This window comes from Sceloporus undulatus, chromosome 6 (assembly GCF_019175285.1).
Source record: "Sceloporus undulatus isolate JIND9_A2432 ecotype Alabama chromosome 6, SceUnd_v1.1, whole genome shotgun sequence".
Lineage (NCBI taxonomy): Eukaryota > Metazoa > Chordata > Lepidosauria > Squamata > Phrynosomatidae > Sceloporus > Sceloporus undulatus.
Genome location: NC_056527.1, coordinates 43,611,586 through 43,636,274, shown reverse-complemented (window position 1 = coordinate 43,636,274; position 24,689 = coordinate 43,611,586). Strand labels below are relative to the sequence as shown.

The window sequence follows — 24,689 nt, the reverse complement described above, 5'->3', positions numbered from 1 at the left end:
GTGAGTACTGTCTGTTTGCTATGGCACCCTGCTTCCTGTTTTTAACCAGTTATTAATCCATTAAAAACCTGTGCTCTTAATCAGTGATGGCTGAATTTTCTCAACAAACAGTTCTGTGGAATCTTAAAGAGTAAAATATTTATCATGGCCTTTCCTCTCCCCAATAGATCAGATGCATGAAACATTATCCAGAAAATGGAAATACACACATGCGCGCGCGCACACACACAGAGTACACATGGCAGGGTGTGTGTGAAGTCAGATTATAATTAAATGCAGACAGAACTAACAATGATGGTTCTATTAATAATATTGGCCATTCACAAAACTGTAGCTGATAACTCACACATCCTGGCACTAGATGAGAGTGATAAGAAAGTGCTATCATGATTCAACTCTCTGATGATAGACTTCCTAATGCATTACAACTTGGAGTGGTATTTCGTCCCATTAAAATATATAGTTATGGATACCAGAAAATATTAAAGTGACTGAACAGGCGGCAATAAAAAGCCATAGGAAATCATCAGTTTAAAGTTTATAAGAGCCTAACTTTTGAAAAACTGAATGAGATTGAATATGTTGGCCTTCTGCATTCCCATGTAAAAGAGTTTGCTCCAATGCATAGATCTCTCTGAGAAGAACACATGTTTTAAGGTTCAACAGGTAGGTGTTGTTTTCATCTTTGATGGTGCTTATCACTGGCAGGGAAGGAAAGAGGTTAACTATGGTGGGGTACAGATCAGCACAAAGTGTCAGCCTGTGGGCGGAGTCATGGCAGAGCATCCACATGCTTGACGCCATGCCTCTGCACCCTTCCTGCCACAATGCCACACATGCTTCTAGATGGTGCGCGGCATCATGGTGGGCCCTGGCGTTGCATCTAGATGATGCAGAGCCAAAAGAGCATCACAAAGCCACACCACTGTGGCTGTGATACCCTTTAGAGGGAGCAACAAAAAGCCAGTTTTCCCAGCTCCTTTTTGTGCTCCTTAGAGGTCAGATTGGTGCTGCAGCATGTGGTTGTTGCAACACCAATCCAGCCATTAAAGGAGCGGCTGGATGCTGCCCATCTGTCAAATCCCTATGTCTCAATAAACTGTCAAAGTTGACTTTGTGACTGTGATTCAACAAACCATGGACTTTGTGACCATGGTTCATACCTACAGATCCTGGATAGGTTTCCCCATCACCCATTTTTGCAAGGAGCAATTGAATCTAGAAAGCTGATGTGCAAATCAAAACATGTATCCTCTTTAGAGTTCTTCTGCTGGATTACAGTTACTAATTCAGTGAGGGTTTTGCCTCAAAACCCTGAAATGTGAAAAGTCATGCAAAAGGTGTCTTGGTGTGTTGAGAAGTTTATTTACCCATCAATTTGTTTTGACAAGGGTTAGTGCAAACATTCATATACCCTGTAATTGTACCAAGGAAGCATAGTCTCAATTAATTATCTGCTGACCCATTTTTTCAGTTGCTTTTAAAATTCCCTAGTTTCTCTCTCCTCCTCCCACTTTCCCCTGTGCTATCATTGCTTTCATTGCTGCAAACTGAGTTCAAAATGCAAAAGTAGTTTACACTTGATTAATTCAGCAGGCAGAAAAGAGAGGAGAGGGCAGAATCTTGACCTTCCCAGTAAGTTCAGTCAAAAGCAAACTGCTGTAGCCTCTCTTAGCCTTTCTCATTAATAACTCTTGTCATCTTGGCCACACTCTGATGTTGCTTGGCTATATTTTGCCATTACATTGGTAGCAATGAGCAATATCAGCAGTTTTCCTCCTCATATGAGAATGTCTTCAAAAACCATTTTTCTAAGGCTAGTCACAATTCGTGATTTATTCTGTGAAAAAATTGCACATGATTGTTTGGAGCAGAAATCACCATCTTCTGCATAGGAAAAAGTATTTTCTGCATGGAAAAAAAATATTTCAACACACAAATATTAATTCCTGTGTAGACAAATGCTGTTTTATATGCAAATCAGCTATGGGTGAAATTTACACAGAACACATTCCTAATTAGAGCCTTTTTTCCTGTGCAGAAAACAACATTTTATATGCAGGAATTAATATTTCTGGATTGAAGCATTATTTTCCACACAGAAAATAGTTTCCTGCACAGAAATTATGTGTTCTCTCTGTGTGTGTCTGTGCATGTGTGAAGTTTGCAAAGAATAAGTTCCAAATTTTGAAGATTCTCATTAATCCAGAATTCTCATTAATCCAGAATTCTCATCATTTACACTTGAAAAACATGTTTGTTTTTTAACCATTTTGGGGGGAATATTTGTGAATATTCTTTCCATCCCTAGTCCCAATTTTTATTATTTGAAGAGCATGTGCCCTGCTTGTGGGCTTCCTATAGCATATTGCTTGCTATTCTAGACCATGGACCAGCCAGATCTTTGGTCTGATCCAACAGTTCTCACTTTGCCATCTAGCATTAAATTCAGTTTTAAGGTCTGAATGAAGAAAAAATTAGCCAGACAACTTTTGCACACCTTGACTTTTTCCTAACCATGACCTTTGTTCTGCATTGCTTTTCTTATTGTATTTATAGGAAGCTGGAAAAGAAGAAACACCAGTAGCATGCTATCAAACATGTGGGTTGGGATTTAAATGTTGTTTCTACTGGCAGTAAATAACTCATGGGGAGAAAATATTTATTTCTTATTCTGTTAAAATGCAGATAAATGAATAGCATAACTTTGCAGAAGTCTTGAAATAGCCAGGCAAAGTGAAAGCACAGAAAAGGTGAATGCGAGAAAGGAAAAGCTTTGATCCCCCATATTCTAGGCAATTTTCTGCCATCCGGTTGGATACAGTGCAGAAAGGAGATGAGTAGGACAATTCATTTATGGCTAGCATTCATGCCAAGATCAGGAGTGGTTTTATTGCATTACAAGAAAACAGGATAAACAAATGTATCTCAGAAAATCTAAAAAGCAATAACACACAAAGGAGCAACAATGGGGTACAAAATAGAAAAGGGGGATAAAAAGCAAGGCCTACACTTAAAAAAAATGATTTTTTTTTGGTCATCCTGTAACAGAAGGTTTTCAGGGCTTTGGTCTGGAATTGGAAGGAACTACTAAGCATCACAGGAAAGACTGCCCTTGCCATGTGGAGGAGAGCCATGGTGCTCTACTCTCTGAAGCCAAATTATAACATTTGACTCTGGAGGAAGTGTTCTATTCCACCTCATCTGAAGAGGGAAATTCAAAGGAAAGCAGCTTCATTTGTTGGGGGGAAGGGGTAAATTTATTATATCATTTTCTTTCCCACTGCAAGGTGACCTTTTGAGTTTTGGTTTAAATGTGTAAGTAATGCTGCTTAAAAAAAACTGAAAGCATTTTATGAATAGTATGGGGCACTGGTCAAAGAAATGGATTTGTGTTTGTGTGCATTTAATATAGCTTATGATTTTCTAAGGACTGATGAAGAGCACTATGGATCGGAGTGCATGCTGACCTATTCATGGAAATGGGATGGTCACAGAACTCTGCTATGAAAAAATAGTGAAAAAACCCAACACCCATCAGTCATCAAATCACAATTTGGACTCAGCAAAAGGAGTATAGTAATGGTCTGCTATTGTTTTCCCTAACAGAGAGGCTAACCTAAGAAATTAGTAAGAAGGCACTAAAGACGGATCTCTCCCAGTGGGTTTACCCTCCTGATCTTCTATGAAGAACCTAAAGAAAATCCTACTTTTGGATTTAATACTGCATGTTAGTTGCTGTTTTTATTGTCTTGAATTGTATTTTTAAATGATGATATTTTATTGTAATCTAGATGTTATTGTGGTTTTATACTTGTAATCCCACTTCAATCCATTGGGAGAGGTGGGAAATAGAAATAAAAATTTATTATTATTATTATTATTAGTAGTAGTAGTAGTAGTAGCAGCAGCAGCTCAAGGCTATTTTACAAAATGTCCTTTACAGAACTAATTTCTGGTTAAGAAATTGCTTCAACCCCATGTGTAATTTGTCATGAATGATAGTTTATCTGGGTCTTGGCCAAGGTTTGAAATCCCATAAGATAGCAAGCAACCAAGCAGAATGGGGGGATATTTGGCATCCATTTATGTTTCCTTTAGTTCAATCATGGAAGGAAGGAAGCAGATAAATATAGAAAACAAACAAACAAACAAACAAACTGTTTTCCATAGGTTATGTCTATGGAGAACCTTCTGGTTGCTTTTACTTGCTGAAAAATAAAGGAAGAAGAGCTAGCAAGGTGTAGTGGTTTGAGTGTTGGACTATGACTCTGGAGACCAGGGTTCAAATCCTGACTCAGCCATGTAAACCCACTGGGTGACCTTGGGCAAGTTAAACGCTTTCAAACAATGGAAAACCCTTTCTGAAGAAACTTGCCAAGAAAACCGCCATAAGTCGGAAATGACTTGAAGGCATACAACAACAACAACGACAACAGCAACAACAAAATAAAGGAATGATTATTTCACAGATTATGAATTTACATGGGATAATTCCATCCATGTATATGATGTCCATGTATGATTTTTTAAGGGGGGGGGGAGATATCTGAAGATGCTAAGACACTTTAAGGGAAGATTAGACAACTTCTTGCTGGGTGTGGTAGATCTATGTGGCCTACAAATGTCTAGGTAGAGTTTAAGTTCTTTCAGCTGTTGATGAAATTGTACAGTGAAAAAGTAGGTTTTTTTCTAAGGAGAGCAGCATATGAAGAGACCAAAAAAAGAATTAGCATAAACGTTCCTCACAGATTTATTTTACCCAAATTCATAGTATCTAAAAAGAGCTTATTCTCTGCCCAATCTCATCCTAATTGTCTCTTAATATTATAATTTGTTTTATCCCTTTTTATTTATTTCTGTTTTAACCTTGTTTTGTGCCCCTTTGAGTCCCACTTATGAGAGAAAAGAAGGAAAAAAGTAAATTACACGGCCTATTGGATTGTTATGTTTTAAGAAGTAGTGAGCACAATATTTGTCAGTCTTCCCCAACCTTGTGCCCTCCACATGTGTTAGACCATCATCCCCTGCAAGGGTGGGAGTGGTAGTCCAATACATCTGGAAGGTAAAGGGCTGAGAAAGCCTGACCTATGGATTATGATGTAAAAACCATGCTGTTGGCAATATGTAACCATTTCAAGATACAAAGGTGACCTACAGTAGATCCATTTTTTTGTTGTTGTTGCAGGATTTGCAAAACTTTGGCATTCCAGAAACGTGAGAAATGTCAGTGTCTAAAAAAATCACTCCACTATGTGAGAGCAGCCAATTCCCATGATCGAAGAAACCACAAAAATAACATGTGAATTAGACCTAAGGCTGTTACTAATATGTGTAGATTTCAAATTAGTTGATGGTCCTTCACTTTTTCCATTTCTGATGTAGGTGGACCTCATTTACTTGAAATATGTACGAACATTTTTAATACATTTGTTTCATGTGCAAGTTTCCTTGACATGACACATATTGGCTACCACTCTGTATTTGTGACAAAGTGAATGAAGGTTAATAAATGTTAAATTATAAAGATTAATCCATGATGGGTGTTGCTTGTGGAGAATTTGTCCACTGTGCCAGGAAGCAAATCAGTTCAGTAAACTAGAACTAGAAACTTTTACTTTAAAAAAAAACACCCTATTTTTTCATGCTCTAACAAAAATATAACATAGATAACAGTTTAGGAGTCTAAAGCATATTAGATATTCCTTCTTCACCTCTCCCTATCCTATCAGATTCTTTCCTCTCTTTCCATTTTGGATCTAAAAATGGTTAATGTTAGATCTTTGCCAATGATCATGGTAACTGCACTTAGCCATAACTACAATTAGCAAATCCATTCCTAACCATGGTGCACAATATAGTTTGGCACTGCTGGGACTGAAAGGGAAAGGCCTGTGTAACCAAACAAAAACATAGGACCTTATCACACAGAGGCACTTACGTGGGTAAAATGTTGCTGAACTGTTGCAGAAGCCCAAAGATGGGATCGATTGTTGCACTTTTAAAATGTCATTGAGGCTTCCCGCTTTCTTTCCATCAACAAAGTGTTCGTGGAGAAGCCATTTTTTGAATACTGGGATATCCATTATTAAAAAAAATAACGGGATATCCCATTATTAAAAAAATGGCTTCTCCACGAATGCTTCATTGATGGAAAGAAAGCGGGAACCTTCAATTATGTTTTAGAAGCATGGCAGATGATCTCACCTTTCCACTTCTGCAACAGTTCAGCAATGTTTTACCCATGTGAAGCATGCTTTCGTATGATAAGGGCCACAGTGTCTACAGGGACAGCCCAAGGGGGGGGTCTTGGGGTCCGGACTCCCCCTTCCATTAGAAAAATGAATGGTGTGTGCTGCTGCGCCGCCACACCCAAGCCCCATTATAATGGTGGCACTTAGTCTGGACTCCCCCCCTTCCTAAATTCCTAGCTACGTCCCTGCTGTCTAGAATGAATTGATTTCACAGCTACCACTGTGGTTTCCCCACGAGCAAGATACTGTGCAAAGGATCAGCCTCTGATGGTTCCTACCTTCTCTCCCTTGCCTTGTTTTTCTATCACTTGTTTGTCTTCTCTGGGTCCACTCCATAACATCTCTCAGAAACTACAGACAAAACAGCCTTCTCCTTCCTCACACGATTGCTCAGTCAGGTGAAGCTGATATGAGTAGAAGAAGCAGCACCAGGGGCCAGTCTATATGAGGAAAATTATCCTGGTAGAATTCATGTAGAATGTGATCTGCCTATATGCGATTCAAACACATTGATCCTTTTTTTGTGTGTGTGGGGGGGGAGGAGTGAAAAAGTCCCAAAAATTCAAACAAAAAGCTATTTCACTTTTTTGTAGTACGCAGAAGGGTAGTGGCATCTCTAGAGTGAGGGTCACCTGGTGCTGGTGCCTGGAGCTGCTGCGGGGGACAGCCACCCAAATGCATACCCAGAAAGCAAGTGAGACACCAGGGAAGGCTGGAGGGGGTGCCCTGTCCCTCCTTCCCTGATACCTTAGGCCTGCTCAGGTAAACCAGAAAAGGCATCCGGGGAAGGTGGGAGGGGTGCACACATGCATACGCATTCTCCCCTACTTCCTTGGTGCCTTGGTTCATTTGGCCCAGAGCATCATGGCAGTGAGTAAGGAGGGATGGGCAAGCTCTTGTCCCCTTTTCTCTGCCACCTTGGCTCCCTCAAGAACCATGGCAGTAGAGAAATGGCAAACCCCATACCTGTTCACACAACCAGGTATCCCCCCTCCTCTGAGGTGTCATCCAGTGTAACTTGCAGCTCTTGTTCACATGCACTCATGGCATCACTGTGGAAGGATCCACACTGTTGAACATGTGGCAATGCATTTTGACAGGCAGACAGGCAGATGGGCATTTATTCACCCCACTTCCAAAGGTGATGGGCATTTAAACAGTTAATGTCTAGAGAAGAAATATGCAAATTGTTCGTTGGTTCTGCCTATCCCCCCCCCCCATTATTACGTGTTTCTGCCCTCGTTAAACTTCCTGATGCATTGATTTGCCTCAGCAGCAAGGAGAAATAAACATTCACTTTTTCCCAACATCCATACCCACACCAAGTTATGACTGGGTGAATGGGAACAGTGACCATCCACCTCATCCACCTTTCCTGCCTGTGGTACTGAAGGTATCTCAGAGAGCCTTCTTGGTGGCCATTGAGGGCTAATTATATTAAAACCTGCCTCAGTTCTTCAGGATCTCAAGTGGGGGTGGGGTGGGGGTGGAAGAAAAGGCAGAAAGGTCTATCGTAACATCAATGAAGGCTTTACATGAGAGAAAAGAGAAATACTATATTTTTGATCAAAAACTTATTTAAAGCCAAGATCATAGGACGCCAATGGGAATAGGTGACAGTGCAAGCGAAAGTGCATATGTCCTCCCCTTTGATTGACAGCTGCATGTGGCTGTCAGAACATGCATACATGCACACAGGTAGGAATGCGCTCAGAGAAATGTAGACTACTGAACACTGATGCGAAGATTCACAACAGTTTTCATAACACACCTATGTGCAGACTGGCCCTAGGAGGTTCAGGGGTTTGAGAGTAGGCCCTCCTTACTGAGGGCCACATCAGGTCTCCAGCAATGTTGACTCCTAAGTCCTGCTCTGAACTTTATCATGGGAACAGTATACTGTAGTTGCATTTAGAAAATGTAAGATAATGGAATGGAGTATGAGAAATATAATAACAGGAATTCAATGTAAAGAACATAATATGCCCTGACCTCAAATAAGGGATGTATCAATGTGTCATCCTCCAACCATAAAATATCCTATCTAAAGGAGACTCCACCTACTTGAGCACAATTTAAGGAACAAAATAAAGCCTCAAGTCCCTATGTTTAAAGCAGTGACATAGTTCTAGGGTAAAGGTTATCATCATTAAAAAAGGTTAATATACATCAAAGTAAATGCATTTTTGGTCCATATCAAATGTTGGATTTCATAACACCTAAATCCCTCAAACCTCAAGGAAACTATGACTGTTGTACCTCTAGTCGAAACTACCATGAAGGCCAATAACCCTCTACAGTTGTTTCACCTGCATCTGAGGAAGTAGACTGGATCTACGAAATCTCATGCTGCCAACTTCTTCCTTTCAGCTAATCCCAAAGGTGCTACAAGATCTCTCTACATACAGTTCTTTCACTAAGCCAAAGGGGAACGAAAATAATAAAAAGGCATTTCAAATTCTGGCAAATTGATTATCATTAGTATTAACATTATTATTAATAATAATGAAATCAGACACATTTCTGAAGGCATATCTCATCATAATTGCATAATTTATGCATAATTTATTAAGAAATATTATGTAGTTAAGAAATCCAAATCCTCTGCCCAGACCCCAGAGAATTAACCATGTATGACATCTTTTGCTTTCTCCATAAGAGGTATGGTGAGGGCAGGGAAAGCAGGGTAGAAATATCAATGACAGTTTGTGACCAGGAGCAAGAACACAAACATGCATGAACCACAATCCTAAAATTGCTTCATCGTAAGCTGTCCCAGTGACACAAATAAGTGGTTGCAAGGCTGGCAGAACTCTGTTGGCAAAAGCATTACTCTCAAATCCCAGAGTGGCACCTTTGGGACACATATCACATTCCTAAATGATTTATATCCTAGACAGCATCTCTTTACCAGCGAAACCTTTTATGCTTTCTATCAGACAGTGGTGAACGGATCTCCAATTGACCAGCTGCATTTGGAGAACAGTCCGAGTCACTTTTTTTTTTTTTGAAACCCTGTTTCGAAACCTGTGTGTGCAATCTCCTAGCAGAAAATAATTTGCAGCTGTGATAATAGCAGGTTGGGATTTTTTTATTTTAAAAAGAAAAAGAAAGAGAAGGAGGAAGGTGGGGGGAGAAGAAAAGAAAAACACTATCCTATAGTTTTACACTGAATACTAAAAGATAAAAAAGGAGAGTCTGTAAATAATTAGAGGTTGCTGTCTGAAGGCAGTTGCAGTCACTGCAACTGATAATAAACTTAAACCCCCTTGAGAGCAGGTAAATGCTTTGCAACCCTGACCCCCTAGATCTCACATTACTTAACTACCCTGCAGCTCCAGCATTACATCACCATTCCAATGATTGGTCTCTGCAGTTTAACTCTCTCCCTGTCTCCTCTGATTAGGACAGAAAGTGCAGCACAAGGGAAAGGAGAGCCGAGAGAAAGTTCTCTCCAAACTTTGCTGATCCTCTCACTCAATGCAGACTGATGCTTGGGAGGCCAAGCTCTTCTGTTCCACCAGGCTCGAGTGTGTTTACCATCACCCCAAACCATCCCAGTGAAGAAAAGCCAAAAAAAAAAAAAAGGGGGAGGGGAGGGTTGGGAAGGAAAGGAGGGGAGAGAATAATGGGCTCAAAGAGGAAATGAATTAAAAAGAGGCAGAAAAAAAAAAAGATGGTTGAGGAAGGTCGGCTGGTAGTTGTGCTAGTAGTGGAGAGGAGCAGAGAGGAATCAGAAGAGGAAAATTAAAAACAAACCTCATGGACATCACTGGGTCTGAATTCCCTGCTGAGGTGCAGAACATGAGAGCCCTGGAATGACTGTATGTAGAACCTGAGCCAAAGCTTAACTAGCCCGAGTGAGTCATATCCTTCCCATTTGATTCCAGTCCAAATGGTGATGTAATGCTCTGGCCCTCTGGCTCCCTCCACTCTTTACGCTGCCTCCCTCCTCCTCCCCTTCTCCTTTTGAGCTCAATGCTAGTGAAGTCACCATTTAAATCTGGCAGGGCTGAAGCAAAAACTTCAATGTAACCAAAACAGCCTCAGGCCAAGTTCCAGACGCACAGAGACTTTGGTGGTGCAATTGCCATTGGAAACGGGTAAACAGAGAAAGAAACAGTGCCGCCTCAGAATGGCCTGAACAGCTGCCTGAGAGAGATCAGAGTCAAACCCCCAAGAATGGGACTGGCTGAGATTTAATGGGTTTTATGTTTTTTTTCTCTCTCCAGAAGATGCTACACACATGCACGCACAGTCACAGACACATTCCCGCGCACTTTGGGACACACAGAGAAAGAAAGAGAGAGTTAATCAATAGGAATAACTATGTGTGCGTGTTTGTGGGGAAAGCAATTGTTAAGAAAGAAAGACAAACTGAAACAAGCAGGAACAGGAGAGAAAAACTATTTCAAATATGTTTTGCTCAAGAGGGAAGTAAATGGAGACATATCTGTGAGGAAGAACTGAAGGATTAAATCAAAGCATTATGGTTTTTGAGGCCAATCAATGTCAACATTCATATGTAATACAGGCGGAGTCTCCCTTATCCAGAATTCCAAAATCCAAAATATTCCAAAATTGTCCACATGAGTAGCTGAAATTGACATTTCTGATTGGTTCGGCACAAACAAACTTCCATGCACAAAATTATTTAAAATATGATATCTAATACCTTCAGGCTATATGAATAAGGTTTATACAAAACATACATCAATTTCATGTTTAGACTTGGGTCCCGTCTGAAAGATATCTTATTATTTATATATAAATATTCCAAAATAAAATAAAATAAAATCTGAAACCCCAAGCACTTCTGGTCCCAAGCAATTTGGATAAGGGAGACACAACCTGTAGTAGCTCCCAAATGAAGGTCTCAAAAGAGGTCTGGGTCTGTCACTTAGCTTGGAAAAAAATTACTTTGAGGTGTGTGTATTTCTCTGTGTGTATTATTTCCCTTCAAGTCATTTCTGATGTATGATGTCCCTAAGGTGAACCTATCAGGGGAGTTTCCTGGCATGTTTCTTCATAGGGAGTTTGCAATTGCCATCCTCCTCTGAAGCTGAGAGACAGAGTGACTTGCCCAAGGTCTCCCAGTGGGTTTACATGACCAAGCTGAGATTTGAACCTTGATCTGCAGAGTCATAGTCCAATGCTCAAACCACTACACCATGCTGAAAACGCCAGTCACAGATGCTGGTGAAACCTCAGGAAGAAACTCTTCTAGAACATGGCCACATAGCCTGAAAAACCCACAAAAAGCTATGCTGAAAACACTTTGAGGGGTTCCTGCACTCTCCAAATCCCTCAGCAAGGATGCCTTTTGACTATGATGGATGGGGGAATTGTGGGGAGTTGTAGTTAAAAAAAACCTTCTCAATCTTGTGGCTCACAGACTGCAACACTCATGTGAAAGTGTTGTTTCTGGAAAGTGGCACTTTACATGGATCTATCTAGCATCAGTCTGCCAATCACTCATTTGTGCTGACCAGCTAAAACAACAGTGACATCCCCTTATTTTCTTTTTCAGGCCTCTTTCTGCTGCTGCCATTCACTCAGTTTATGAATTTTAATAGATTTCTGAACTCCCATCATAATTGTACTATTATCATGTGAACAATGGATTGAAATTACCCCAGGTTTAAAGGCACGGCTTATGACCTGAAGAGGGAGAGTGTGGGATTCTGCCAGTGTCCATTGCCTGACTCTTCACCACAGTCTATGTTTAAACACTTCCCCCTGCCATTGTTGTCATTTTATTTGTTAAAAGTATGTGTCTGATGTGAACTTCAACAGTAAAGCAGTTACAATGAATTGACATTCCCATCAGTGCATAAAAACTGCTCTAGTACAGTACTTGATTATCCACAGAATAATACTGTTTCTGTTATTAGTAGTAGCTGTTTGGAAGTAAGATGCAAGAATCACATTTTATCTTCTGGTCATTTGGGAGCCGCTATGAACATGCATAATTTCTTTTGCATCTCTCTACTGAGGTTTAATCTAGGACACCCCTATTGTTAGGATGAATGAGCTAGTAACCTCAGCATATTCTTTCATATAAAACAAACAAGATTGTTTTCTGATGCTCCAAAGACTAGGGCATGGAGCAATGGATTAAAGATACAGCAATTTGCTTTTGCCTCAGCCAACTGGGAAGGGCAAGATCCCCCTTCCTTCTCTCCCTACACTGAGTTAATTGAGTGCAACCTATGTTTTCACTGACAACTCAGTTTGCAGCAGCGGACGCTGTGGAGAAATGGGGGAAGTGGGAGGAGGAGAGAGAAACTAGAATGTTTGAAAAGGAGCTGAAAATGTGAGAGAACAGAGGATTAATCAGTATTGTCCTTGCCAAATTGAAACAAGTCTCAGGCAGAGGGTGCTGAGAAACTCTTTATCCCTTAAGCTAGCCTTTTTCTATCATGTATAGTAGAGACTTTTCAGCAGTAATGTTGGAGTAAGATTCAACCAGCATGAGTTCTGCTCCTCTGCCTGCTGGTTATGAAAGTGATCCAGAGCAGGTAAAGAGTTCTACACAACACAAGATAACCAACACAGCAATGGAGAATGGAGTGTAGATTCCTGCCTCTCTAAAAGATGATGCTGAGCCAGCCCTGGAGCAACTGGGTCAGTACTACTCAATGTCATAGAAATAGTACCACTGGAATGTGGGAAGAAGAAAGTTTCAAGGAATATGGGAAAAACTGAGAAGCATTGCAACTCTGTAGAGAAGGGAACAAGAAGAGAGAAATAACTGCAGAGATGAAGGATCCATAGGCGGGTTACAAACGGCCCTTAAGGGGCCGTTTTCCCACCGCCGCCATTCACTGCATAGGGAAGACCCAGCAGCCAGACCGCAAGGCTTCCCCGCGCAGCGAAAAAGGAGCGCCGAAATGGCGCTCCTTTTCGAAACGCAGAAGTGGCACCGCAAGGGGTGGAGCACGCCCTCTCAGTGTCACTTCCGCCGTGACATGTCTGGACATACAGCATCCAAGACGTCAAAATGGCGGCGCCCATGTGGATGGGCGCCGCCATTTACGACGTGCTCCGCACGTGTTGAGGCCAGGGCAGGTTAGGAAAGGGCGACTCTTCCTAACCCCAACACACCCCTTCCTAACCCTAACACGCACGGAGTGTGTCGTTAGTGGCAGTTTGTAACCCGCCATAATTGTCAGTTATAATGTATATATAATGTTTGTCTTCTGGCCAGAAAATATCACCAAGGGGCATTCACACTCATTTTTTTGTTCCCAGGAGATGCGGATCGCTGTGCTGATGCACATCGGGTTTGTTGTTCCCATTTTGGTTTGGGTTTGTGAATCTCTGAGTCATTTTAACCCTTGTGTTATTCACACATGCCATTGTTTCAAGCTAAAATGGAGTTGCCTCCCCTCCTTTAATGATACAAAGTGATCCGAATTGATTCAGAAGAGTGTTTACACTGCCAACGATGTGGATCAATGCGGATCTTTCAGGAAAACTCTGAAAAAATGCAGTATTGAATATCCAAGGTTAAGTGGATTTCTTGGCAGCCCCCCCCCCCCCCCCAGTGAATTGAGTGCATTCAGGACATGTGTAAACACCAAGGATTCAACCTGGATTCATCCTAGATTATTTTTGTAGTGTGAATGGGGCCCAAGTACACTGGTGCCAAGTGGAAATTGATAGCTCTTTTGGAAGGGAAGGTCACTGCACTACAGCTATGGGCTGCTTCTCTTCAATGCATCAGAATACAGGAAGACTACCTGGATAGAACACAAAGAGAACCTACAGGATGAAATGGTCAAGGAAAATGAAGAAGCTTCTAACAGTGAGGAAACACCCTGGAGGAAAATCACTGTCAAAGGAGACCACACAGAAGGGATTCAGAAACTTTTCAATTAAGCAATCACTTCCTATATCTTCAGGAAGACAGCAGCAGTGAAGATGCTCAAACAGGAAACCTGCAACAAGAGATACCGCATGTCAAGTAAGGAGTCAAGGTAGCCCGCAACCACAAGAAGAAAAGAAATGTGCTAGCAGCTGGGGACTTGTTGTTTGGCATTATAGTGGCAATTGTTGCTCAGGGGTTTCGAAACTTGATAAAATAAAATGGAAAGTATATTCTTTTCCTGGTGCACACATCTAGGATGTCACTGGAAATATGCCAAAACTAAACAGGAACACAGATCCTTTCACATTATTCACATGGGTACCAATGATATGGTTAAGAACACTTTTGAGCAGATCACCTCTGGCTATGAAGCTTTGAGCAGGAAGCCGAAGGGGGTTGAGGCACAGGTGGTATTCTTGTAAATTCTGCCAGTGAAGGGCAGAGGACTACACAGGGACAGTAAGATAATAAAAGTGAGTAACTGACTATGTAAATGGTGTAGACAAGAGACGTTTGGCTTTTAGGACCATAGTCTTTACTTCTTAAATAGAGGACTACTGGCTACAAAAGGGCTGCACTTCACAAAGACTGGGAAGAATGTCTTTGGTAGTAGCATGGCAAATCTAATCAAGAGAACTAAATTGTTGGAGCAGGTTGGAGATGATACCTCAAACATCAGCCCAAAAGAAAGTTCTAAATACAACGTGAATTCTAGAGGAGAAGCTGCGGGAGAAAATGGATCTACAGAGAAAATGACAGCAAGTTGAGAATAAACAAAGCTTCAAATGTGTATATATCAATGCACAGAGTTCAGGAAACAAACAAGATGAGCTTGAAGTCCTAGTTCAGGAAGGCAAAGAAGACTTTATAGACATAACAGAGACCTGGTGGGATCGTTGCCAAGAATTGGAATATTATAATGCTACGGTATAATCTAGCAAGAATAGATATGGCATAAAAGGAGGGGGATAGCATTATATGTCAAAGACAAATTCAGTTGTACAGAAATCCATGAGAATGATTAGAGTGGACCAGATGATAGCATTTGTGTAAAAATAAATAGATAAATTGATGCAACATTGTGGTAGGAGTTTACTACAGGCCAAATCACTAAACAAGAGTAGAGAGGTGTAGTTCAATCTTGCCGGAACAGTATAAGCAATGTTAACGTTCAAAATGAAATTTGAGAAATCTTGGAGAATAGATGAGGTGCCAAAGGACTGGAGAAGGCCCTCTCTTCAAAAAAGACAAAGGAGCAGCAACAGCTGCTACCAGATCAAGCCAGTCAGCCTAACCTCAATACCATGAAAAAATACTGGAATAGATTATACAGGAGTTTGTCTATAAGTATCTTGATGACAATACAGTCATCAATAGGAGCCAGCATGGGTTTGTCAAGACCATATCCTGCCAAAGTAATCTTATATATCTTATCTAATCTTATATACTTATTTTAACCGGGACATTATGGTGAGAATGCTATGGGTGTCATTTATACGGATTTCAGTAATGCTTTTGATAAGGTCCCCCACAATATTTTGGTTAGCAAACTGATTAAATGTTGTACAGATGGAAACATTCTCGGAACCATAACTGGTTGTGAAACAGTACTCAAAGAGTCATCATTAATGGCTGTGCTTCAAACTGGAAGGATATCTCTAGTGAAGGGCCTCAGGGTTGTATCCAGACCTAGGACCATTACTCATAAATATTTTTATCAATGACTTAGATGATGAGATAGAGGGAATCCTTATCAAGTTTGTAGATGACACAAAACTGGGAGTGGCATCTAACACATTGGAAGATAGGAACAGAATTCAAAAGGACCCAGATAAACTAGATAATTGGGCAGAAATTAATAAAAGGAAATTCAGTAGCAACAAATGCAAAATTCTACCTTAGGCTACAAAAACCAAATATACAGTTATAGGATGCAGGATACATGGCTCAGCAGAAAGGATCTTGAGATATTGTAGAACATGAGCCAGCAGTGTGATGCTGCAGCAAAGAAGGCAAATACTATTTTTGCCACCATTAATAGAATCATGGTTTCCAAGTTGAGGGAGATAATAGTTTCACTATATTCTGTGTTAGTCAGGCTTCATCTGGAGTACTGTGTTCAGTTCTGGGTGCCTTGTTTTAAGAAGGATTTAGACAAGTTGGAGCAGGTTATGGGAAAGTCAGTGAGGATGATAAGAGAACAAAACAAATGGTGAGCAAAGGCTGAAAAAGCTGGGCGTGTTCAGCCTGGTGAATAGAATACTGAGGGGTGCACGATGATTGTACTTTTTAAATACCTCAAGGGTTTTCACGGAGAGGAAGGGGCAGGCCTGTTCCCTGCTGCCCTAGAGGGTCGAACCATGTCTAATGGTTTCAAGTTACAGGAGGATAGATTTCAATTGAACATTAGAAGGATTTTTTTAAAACAAAAGAATGGTTCAGTAATAGAATCAATTGCCTAGAAAAGTGGTAGGGTCTTCTTCTCTGGACATTTACAAAAAGAAGTTGGGGAACTGGAGATTCTGCACTGAACAGAGGGTTTGACTAGATGCCCCATGGGGCCTATTCCAAGTCTATCAGTCTATGATGCTATGTATAAAGGGCCCCATTTCAGGCAATGAAACATCTGATGCCATACCTGGGTTCAAAGTAAGGGGGAAAGGAGTAGCTAGAAACTACTCGCTATCAGTATACTACTCAATTCTTTTTTCTTTTCTTTTTTCCAGAATTCTTATTCTGGGGACCCAAATACTGAAGGATAAGCAAAATAATAACCAGCACTGGGGAAATCAATTGTAACCACAGCAACCTTGATAGATTGCAAGGGGATAAATTTTTATTGTCCAGAATCTTCTTAGGGCTTGCCTACACATTTAGAATACTCCTAATTGAGTAAAACAGAATGTGATTTGGCCACATGCAATTCATAGGCGATTAGACTTTTCACAGGGATGGGGTTTGAAAAATTCCTTAAACTCTGTGCAAAAAGTCTTCACAGTTTTTACAGGAGTATCTGCTGAAAACTTCATAAATGTGCATTACTGCATGTCTGTCTGCTTCACATGCATTTGGATGGCTGCACATTTTTGGCAGAGAGAGGGTGAATAGATGCCAACAGAGGTAAATCTGCCCAGGAAAGTGAAGACAATTAACTGTCAATGCAAGGGTGCAAAAATGAGCACCAATTTGCACAGTACACTTACATGCAGACTAGCCCTTAGCCACTTACAAATCTGTGACATAGAATTACATATTTGTTGCTGTTTCATATTCATGCTCCATACGTATTCCCTAGTTCAGGGGATACATTGGAACCATAAAAGCCTCCCAACCATCACTTACTGGCAGCACCTGTAAGTGGGATCTGTTATCATGTTGCACAGGAAGCAACAGGAAGTAACTGCTGTTTTCCCTTTAGTCAGCTCCCTTAGTCCCTGCGTCACTTCTGCCTGTTACACTAGAAAATGCTAACAGGAGAAAGTTGGAACTTTAGTCAGCTCCTTTAGTCCAAGTGACAGGGGAGCACACCAGGGGCATCTCTAGTAAGGTTTCACCTGGAAAGTGCAGAGAGTGTCACCTGGAAAGGTGTGCATTTGGTACTGTCACTTTTACATTGCTTGGCTTCTTCCCCAGGGAGAAAGCCATTACAGAGTACCCCAGAAGGGGAGTAGGGCCAACTGGGTGTCACCTCTCTTCTGGGGTGTCACCTGGTGTGGTCCACCCCCCCTCCCCCCCCCCCCCCCCGTGATACCACTGGAATGGGCCCCTGGTGATCACAGTGGTTGCTTCCTGGTAAATGGGGATTGTGATGGGAGTCACTGCATAGTTGAGCAACTATGATGGTGATGAATTTGTTAACAGCCCAAGACTATTCTGGCCTACAATATTTAATTTATTTACATCCTGCCTATCCACCGATATGGGATCCAACACCACAAAAGGAATACTAGTGTGCCAAAATGTAAAAGTAATTTTACATTAATCACAGTGGCCTTTTTGTAAGATCTTGGATATGTACAAATTGCAGCAGCTGCACTGACAACTTGAATTTGATGACACTGGTTCACACAAATACAGTTGGCCCTACTTATAGGCGGGCTTGCCTTGTGTGGCTTGGAGCTTATGCAGAAGGCAAGCCCTGGCAGAAATAATGAGGTGGGTATTCTCGGCGCGTGCCCCGCGCACCACCGCAAGCATGCACCCCATTATTTTCTATGGGGCTTGAACATACGCGCTTTTCCCCATACGGGGGGGGGGGGGAGGGCTGGAATGGATTCCCTGTGTATGGGGTGGGTGGAGTGTACTCTGATTCTCACTGACTCACTATTTCTCCAAAAAAGAAGAATAAACATCTCTGTAAAATAAATCAGGTTGTTCCAAATGGCTTCATTGCTCGTTTTAAGGGATACATCTTCTCTTAAAATCACATCTGACCATTGCTAATAAGTTGGTTTCAAATAGAGATGTTAGCTCTCTGAGGAAATTAATATTAACAGATGCAGGCAGGGTGAGAATGGAGATAAAGGAGATTCTATGGATCAGGACAATTCAGTGGCTACTGAAAATGACAGCATCATCAAGTGAATAAGGTCTGAATTAGAGGTGATCAGCCATAATTATTACTGGCGCCACTGAAGCCAGTGGCTTGACAGTATCATATGTAGTTGTTATAAAGTTGTTTCATTGTGTCATTGCCCTGCATAACTCACTTATGTTTGAATGACCAGTTATTGATTTCTCATCTTCTGTAACATAATAAAAAGAAGTTTAATCACTCTGAGCTTCCTTTTCTTTCCAGGCATTACAAGTTATTTTAATTTAACAACATACAGAATCACCTTTATTTTTATTTCCCAGACATGGAAGAAGGGGGCTACATAGTTCTCAAGGTCAAGATATAAATTTTATAATTAAAATAAAACAATAAAATAGTAAAATGCAACAACCACAAGCCTCTTATGAAAAAAAGGGTTACAGCTTATCAGAGCGAAATATTTTCTATTGGCTTTCTTACATATGTAAGTCTTGGGAATGAAATTAAATAACTGCATAGTGTACAATAAATAGCACAATGGTTTTCAACATTTGGTCCTTCTGATGTTTTGGACTTGATTGGTGAGAATCAAGTTATGCTGATGGAGACTTTTGGGAGTTGAAGTACAAAACAGCTGTAGGATGAAAGGTTGGTTTAGAACACAAGTGAGGAAAGGTTCCCCCACTCAGATGTTTCTGCCTTACAACACTCATCAGTCCTAGCCAGCAGAGTCAACGATGTGGAATCATAGCTGGAAAATATCTGGGTGGATTAGTTATCTACCTCCTACTTTTAAAACGTTAAAAATTTTACTGCATATACAGTTGGCCCTTCATATCTGTGGAGGCTCTATTCCAGACCTCCCCATGGATAACAAAAAATGTGGGACCTTAAGTCCCATTGTTCCCAGTGCATGCACCACTGTTGGAGTGAATGGAGCGGGGCCATCCACAGATGCTCATATCTGCAGATGGCAAGAGCCATCTATACTCATCCATAAGTAGAAAAATCTATGCCAAAAAACTGACTCAAAAAATCTGGGTCAACGTATATGGTCAATATGGTAATACAGGTATTGCTCAAAAAAATGGCAGTAGCAGCTCTTTGAGATTTCTCTGCCATTGTCCTATAAGAAGTGCTAGCACCCCTACTTTCTCTGCTATGGCAAGTAGCTCCTGAAGAAAAATGAATACACCCTACACTCTTTGCTTTGGTAAGGAAATCGCAAAGATTTCCCTGTCGAGGCAGGGAGATGGGGGGGAAGCACTTCTTTTACAGGTGGTTCCACCGAATGAACTAAGTTCTTGCTATAGTCCATCTGGAGAGAACCTCCTGTGAAAGAAGTGCCAACACCCCCATTCTCTGCTATAGCAGGGTAATCCCAAAGCAGTAGTGATTCCCCCCACTCTCCCTTCCTCGGTAGTGAAATCTCCAAATCGGGTCACCAGGGAGGCATGAAGAAAATTGATAATCAATAAGAAACCCAGCAAACTCTGCTCAGCTCAAGCTGCTCCCTCAACCCCCTTCTCCCTCTGTGGCAATTGCTCTGGATGGTTTTTCATGCACCTCCAGAATGATCACCCCAGATCACACCACTGGGGGGGGGCATGTTGGAGAGGACTGTATCTGCCCACAATCTCAGAAGTACTATAAATTACTGAGAGAAGGTGCCATCCCTCCTCAGGTGCCATCTTTCTTCAGCTCACTTTGCAAGCAGCACATACTCTGGGTTTAATTTACAAAATTTGTAAATTTTGCACAAAATAAGTTGTGAACTGCAGTCTTCCAAAATGGAAAACTTTCACAGTAAGAAGAAAATTGATACAATTATTTGTAACTTTCTTCAAGAAGGAAATTAGTGAATAATTGGATCTGTGGCATAACTAAGCTGCACTTTCTACAGCTGCATGATATTTAGTGAGGAACAAATAGTCACATAATCCATGCAGAAAAACAAAATTCATGGTACTGTTATATCTTTATTAGGATCACTAAAATCCACAAACCTGTCAAGCTACTGGAGATGAAAGAAGAAAATCTGGCTAGATGTTGTGGACATTGTGGTTTGCAGCAAAAAGCTGATCTGATTTCTGAGATCTTTTTCTTCTTCTCCCTAACTGGTAGACTATCCATTCTGAAGAAGGTTCTGCTGAATCAAACAGTTTGCAGTGTTCCTAATAAAGATATCTCAGAGCCATGACTGGTATTTTTGAAGCCAACAGGGAAGAGCTGTTGTTGAGACAAGAAGGGGAGAGTTATCCCTTTGTGCCACAAGTTTTCACTGACATAAAGACCCAGATAAATAAATCTCCCAAGTTTTGGGATATTTTTCTGGAAGCAACATTGCACCCATATCCATCTCTTCCTTGTGACATCAAGAAAATCCCTTTGGAAAGTAGCTCAGATATCTTTTCTTTCCCTAAAGCCCAGCCAACAGTGCAGAACCAAACATACTATATTTTATATGATATGTGTCATGTGTTGTTGCCTCTTTGTGAAGCACAAGACAGGGCTTGTAATAACCGGTATTTGGAAATATTGCCTTATATTCTAAAAACCCTTCAAAATCAAAGGCCTTTTTAAAAGGAATGTGGTTTGCTCAGACAAATATCAAAATCATTGAGTTCAAACTTGCATTGGAATTAATAGGTTTCATAAAATTAATAAAAAGTTAATAAAGGGTTTGGGTACTGCACATTATACTTTTCAAAATGAATTTAGAGAAAGGATATATTCAGTGCAATACTTTCAAGTGTAGTCACTACAATGGCCACCTGGTGATTAAGGATAAATGCTTAATTAGGGAATAAGCATGTGTTTCCAATGAAGTTAAATTACTTAAGAGCGGGTTAAAACAAAATGACACTGGTTTGAGGACATAAAAAAAAATACTTCTACCTCAGGTATTTTCAAGGTCTATTGAATGCACCAGCCACCTCCTTGCAGGAAACACTGTTTTCCCATTTTCCTTCCTGTGACCTATAAATGATGGATAATTTCCTGCAATCGAAAGGAAATTCCATGCAGATACCAAAGCTACACCTTTTTTATTGTATGTAACAACTATATTCTTTGACTCCCTCCCTATTTCACTGCAATCCTCAACATTTCTGGCAACTACTCACACTGAAGAATAGGGTTGCAGCCATGAGAAGCAAGGATATTTGAATCCTAAAGGACTCAAAAGAGCAGTGGCCATGGTTCCAGAGTAGCTGAGGAATGTTTACAGCCCCCTCCTCGCAGCGTATCTCTTCCTTGGGGAAAGGGTGGTGGGGCAGACATCACAGCTGCCTGATGTAAGCACAGTTACAGTTCCACAGTTCTGGCAGCAAAGTTTATGTCTGCACAAGCAGCAGTATCTGTGTTTTTGAAAAGCACATCAGCGTAGGATTATTTGGCAAGAGTACGATCAGCTGAAGCAAACACATGAATAACATTCTGAAATATTTTGAAATGAAGAGTGTGAATTCATCACTTGATATTCATTGTTGTTTAATCTAAAAAAAACATATGCAGAAGCACCGTCTATAATATTAAATTTCTTACTATGACGTTTTGCTAAAGTGAGCAGGTCTTACACCCAAACAGAACTAAAAAAATATTTTGGACTACACTTCCAAGAATCCCCCACAATTGTGGGAGCTGCAGTCCAAAATGTAACTGCAGTTGCACCCAAAAACATACACTTAGGTTCAAGGCACATACCTGTAAGTCTTCCATCATCATGCACAACAGACTTTTTATAGTAACTTATTACAACTGATACAGGGTATGGCTCTGTACTGTACCCTAGAAGTACATTTCACAAACTGAAATGCCTGGATTTCAATTGATGCTCATTTTGCTGAATGGGATACTTAAATCCAAGTATTTTTTATGCAAACCAATGTGTGGGCTGTGCTGCAAGTCTACAAACTCTGAAGAAGTTGAAAAAAATGTCCACATCATTTAGACATTTATACGGAATAAAATAATTTTGAAATAATTGTTCTCTATTGAGGGAAGTCTCATTTTCACTCAGACATTATTTTTCCTTTTCAACCAAGATCACTATAACCCCTGTGGAATCAAGGGGGCCAGCAAATTTCAGGGTTAAATAAGCTTTAATGACTATCACATGTACAAAGACTTAAACCTAGCATAAAAAATTAAACAAAAATGTGGCATCTCTTCCTTTTTAAAATTTAAAATAACCATCCAGGTGGTTTCCTAAGGACGTCTTTGCAAATTGCTTCCAGTGAACCCTTTCAGTTACACACCACTGCAAAAACCATGTGGAGTTAGTCAGTGTTCAATTCAACTTGGGTGTCCTATGTTATTATAGTGGACAGAACCACAGAACACTTTTATTCACATGCCTTTTTTGATAGGGATCAAGCATGCCTCAGTGGGAAGTAGGATACCACATTGTTCTGGAACAAGATAGTTTTGACTAAGAGTACAAAAAGATGCCAGGATGGTATTTTAAAATGGGAAAGGAAAGTAAAGAAACCTGGTTTAAATCAGATAGATGAGTGAACCACACCTGATGCAGAAGATTCATGACTATATTTTTCTCTCCCCCCCCCCCCAACCAGATGTGTAGTCACCAGAATTTTGACCACAATAGTATTCTGGTTTAATAAAAGGGCTGCCACTTTATCTGAGTACAGCTGGCCTGCCCCTTATGCAGGCTTACCTTCCATGACTTGAGCTCACACAGAAGGCAAGCCCCAGTCAAAACAATGGGGCATGCACCCATGGCGCATAAACCATGGTGTGCCATGGGAGCGCGCCCCATTATTCTTAATGGGATTTGAGCATACTCAGTTCCCCTTACGCAGGAGGGTCTGGAATGGATCCCCCGCGTCAGGGGCAGGTCTACTGTACTATTTTCCAGATTTCCCACTCACAGCTGCTTCAGCATAATGGGTTTCTGTCTATCTATCTTTCACAATACATATATTTGTATTGTACAGTTTCAGGGTGGTATATCTGATCAGGAAAATAGCAATAACAATAGCAAGTACATTCTATACTGCTTATCAGTAACCTAGCACTCCCTAAGCAGTTTACAATGTGTAAGCCAATTGCCCTCAACAAGCTGGGTAATCATTTTACCAACCTACGAAAGGATGGAAGGCTGAATGGACCTAGGATTGAATTTACAATGTTGTAGCTGCAGTACCAGCATTTAACCACTGCGCCACCAGGGCTCCCTATGGCTTGAAGTAAAGGACATCTTTTCTTCTTCACTGCCATGACTGTAATGGAGAACAATATTTCCTGTGATAACTTAAAGCAGGAGTCATGTACACCTGCAAATCCCACAAGCCCCAGCTAGCATGGCCAGTGCAGAAGAATTCAGGGAGTTATTAGTGCTCCAGTCTCTGCTACATGATTCCCAGGCCTGGTTCCAATTTTTTAAAAATTAAGAATTACCAGGATGGAGTTCCATCTTTTGTCTCCTGAATCTAAAAGCAAAGGCAATGTTCCTTAACAAATGCAGCTAGTTGAGTAACAAAGGGTCTGAACAGACAGGCCAAAATAAAGCTGCTTCGGGTCACTTTGGAGGTATGCTGTTTAAATGATACATGCATCCTAAGAGTCTGGAAGCAGCGCCAATGCCATGCTCCAGTTCTAAGAAGCTTCTGGCCTCTTAAGATGCATGTGCCATTTAAACAGCATACCTCCACAGTGACCTGAAGCAGCTTTATTTTGGCCTGTCTATTCACACCTAAAATCTCTATAATGCACAGAGCTTAACAGTAACAAGCCACAAGTAAAGCAGTTCATATTCCCCAAGTGTTCGAATTTATCTTCTGTCATCCCACTTTCTCAGCTGTCTCTAGAATGTCCAATTTCTCTCTCTCCCTCCCACGTCTTCTCTTTATCCACAGCTTACTTCAGCTGGTACACAATGAGTTCAAACTGCAAAAGGTGAGGTGGAATCTTTTCCTTCCCAGTAGGCTCAGGCAAAAACAAACTGCTGCAAGCTCTCCTAACTTGTGTGTTCTTCTTCCACATTAATAACTGTCACTCTCTTGGC

At 40.9% G+C, this 24,689-nt stretch overlaps 1 protein-coding gene across 9 annotated transcripts in view; it reads right to left on the bottom strand.

Moving 5' to 3' along the window:
- The window catches only part of CREB5 (cAMP responsive element binding protein 5), a 329,430-nt gene that overhangs the window by 129,583 nt on the left and 175,158 nt on the right, over window positions 1-24,689 (bottom strand). Inside the window, exon 1 of one of the 9 annotated variants that reach the window (XM_042471167.1) lies at window positions 10,014-10,094. The exons of the other annotated variants lie outside the window; for them this stretch is intronic. Within the exon in view, the coding sequence (XP_042327101.1) occupies window positions 10,014-10,060 (47 nt within the window). The 5' untranslated portion in view covers window positions 10,061-10,094. Of the gene's footprint in view, window positions 1-10,013; window positions 10,095-24,689 lie in introns of those variants that run through there. 9 annotated transcript variants of the gene reach the window in all.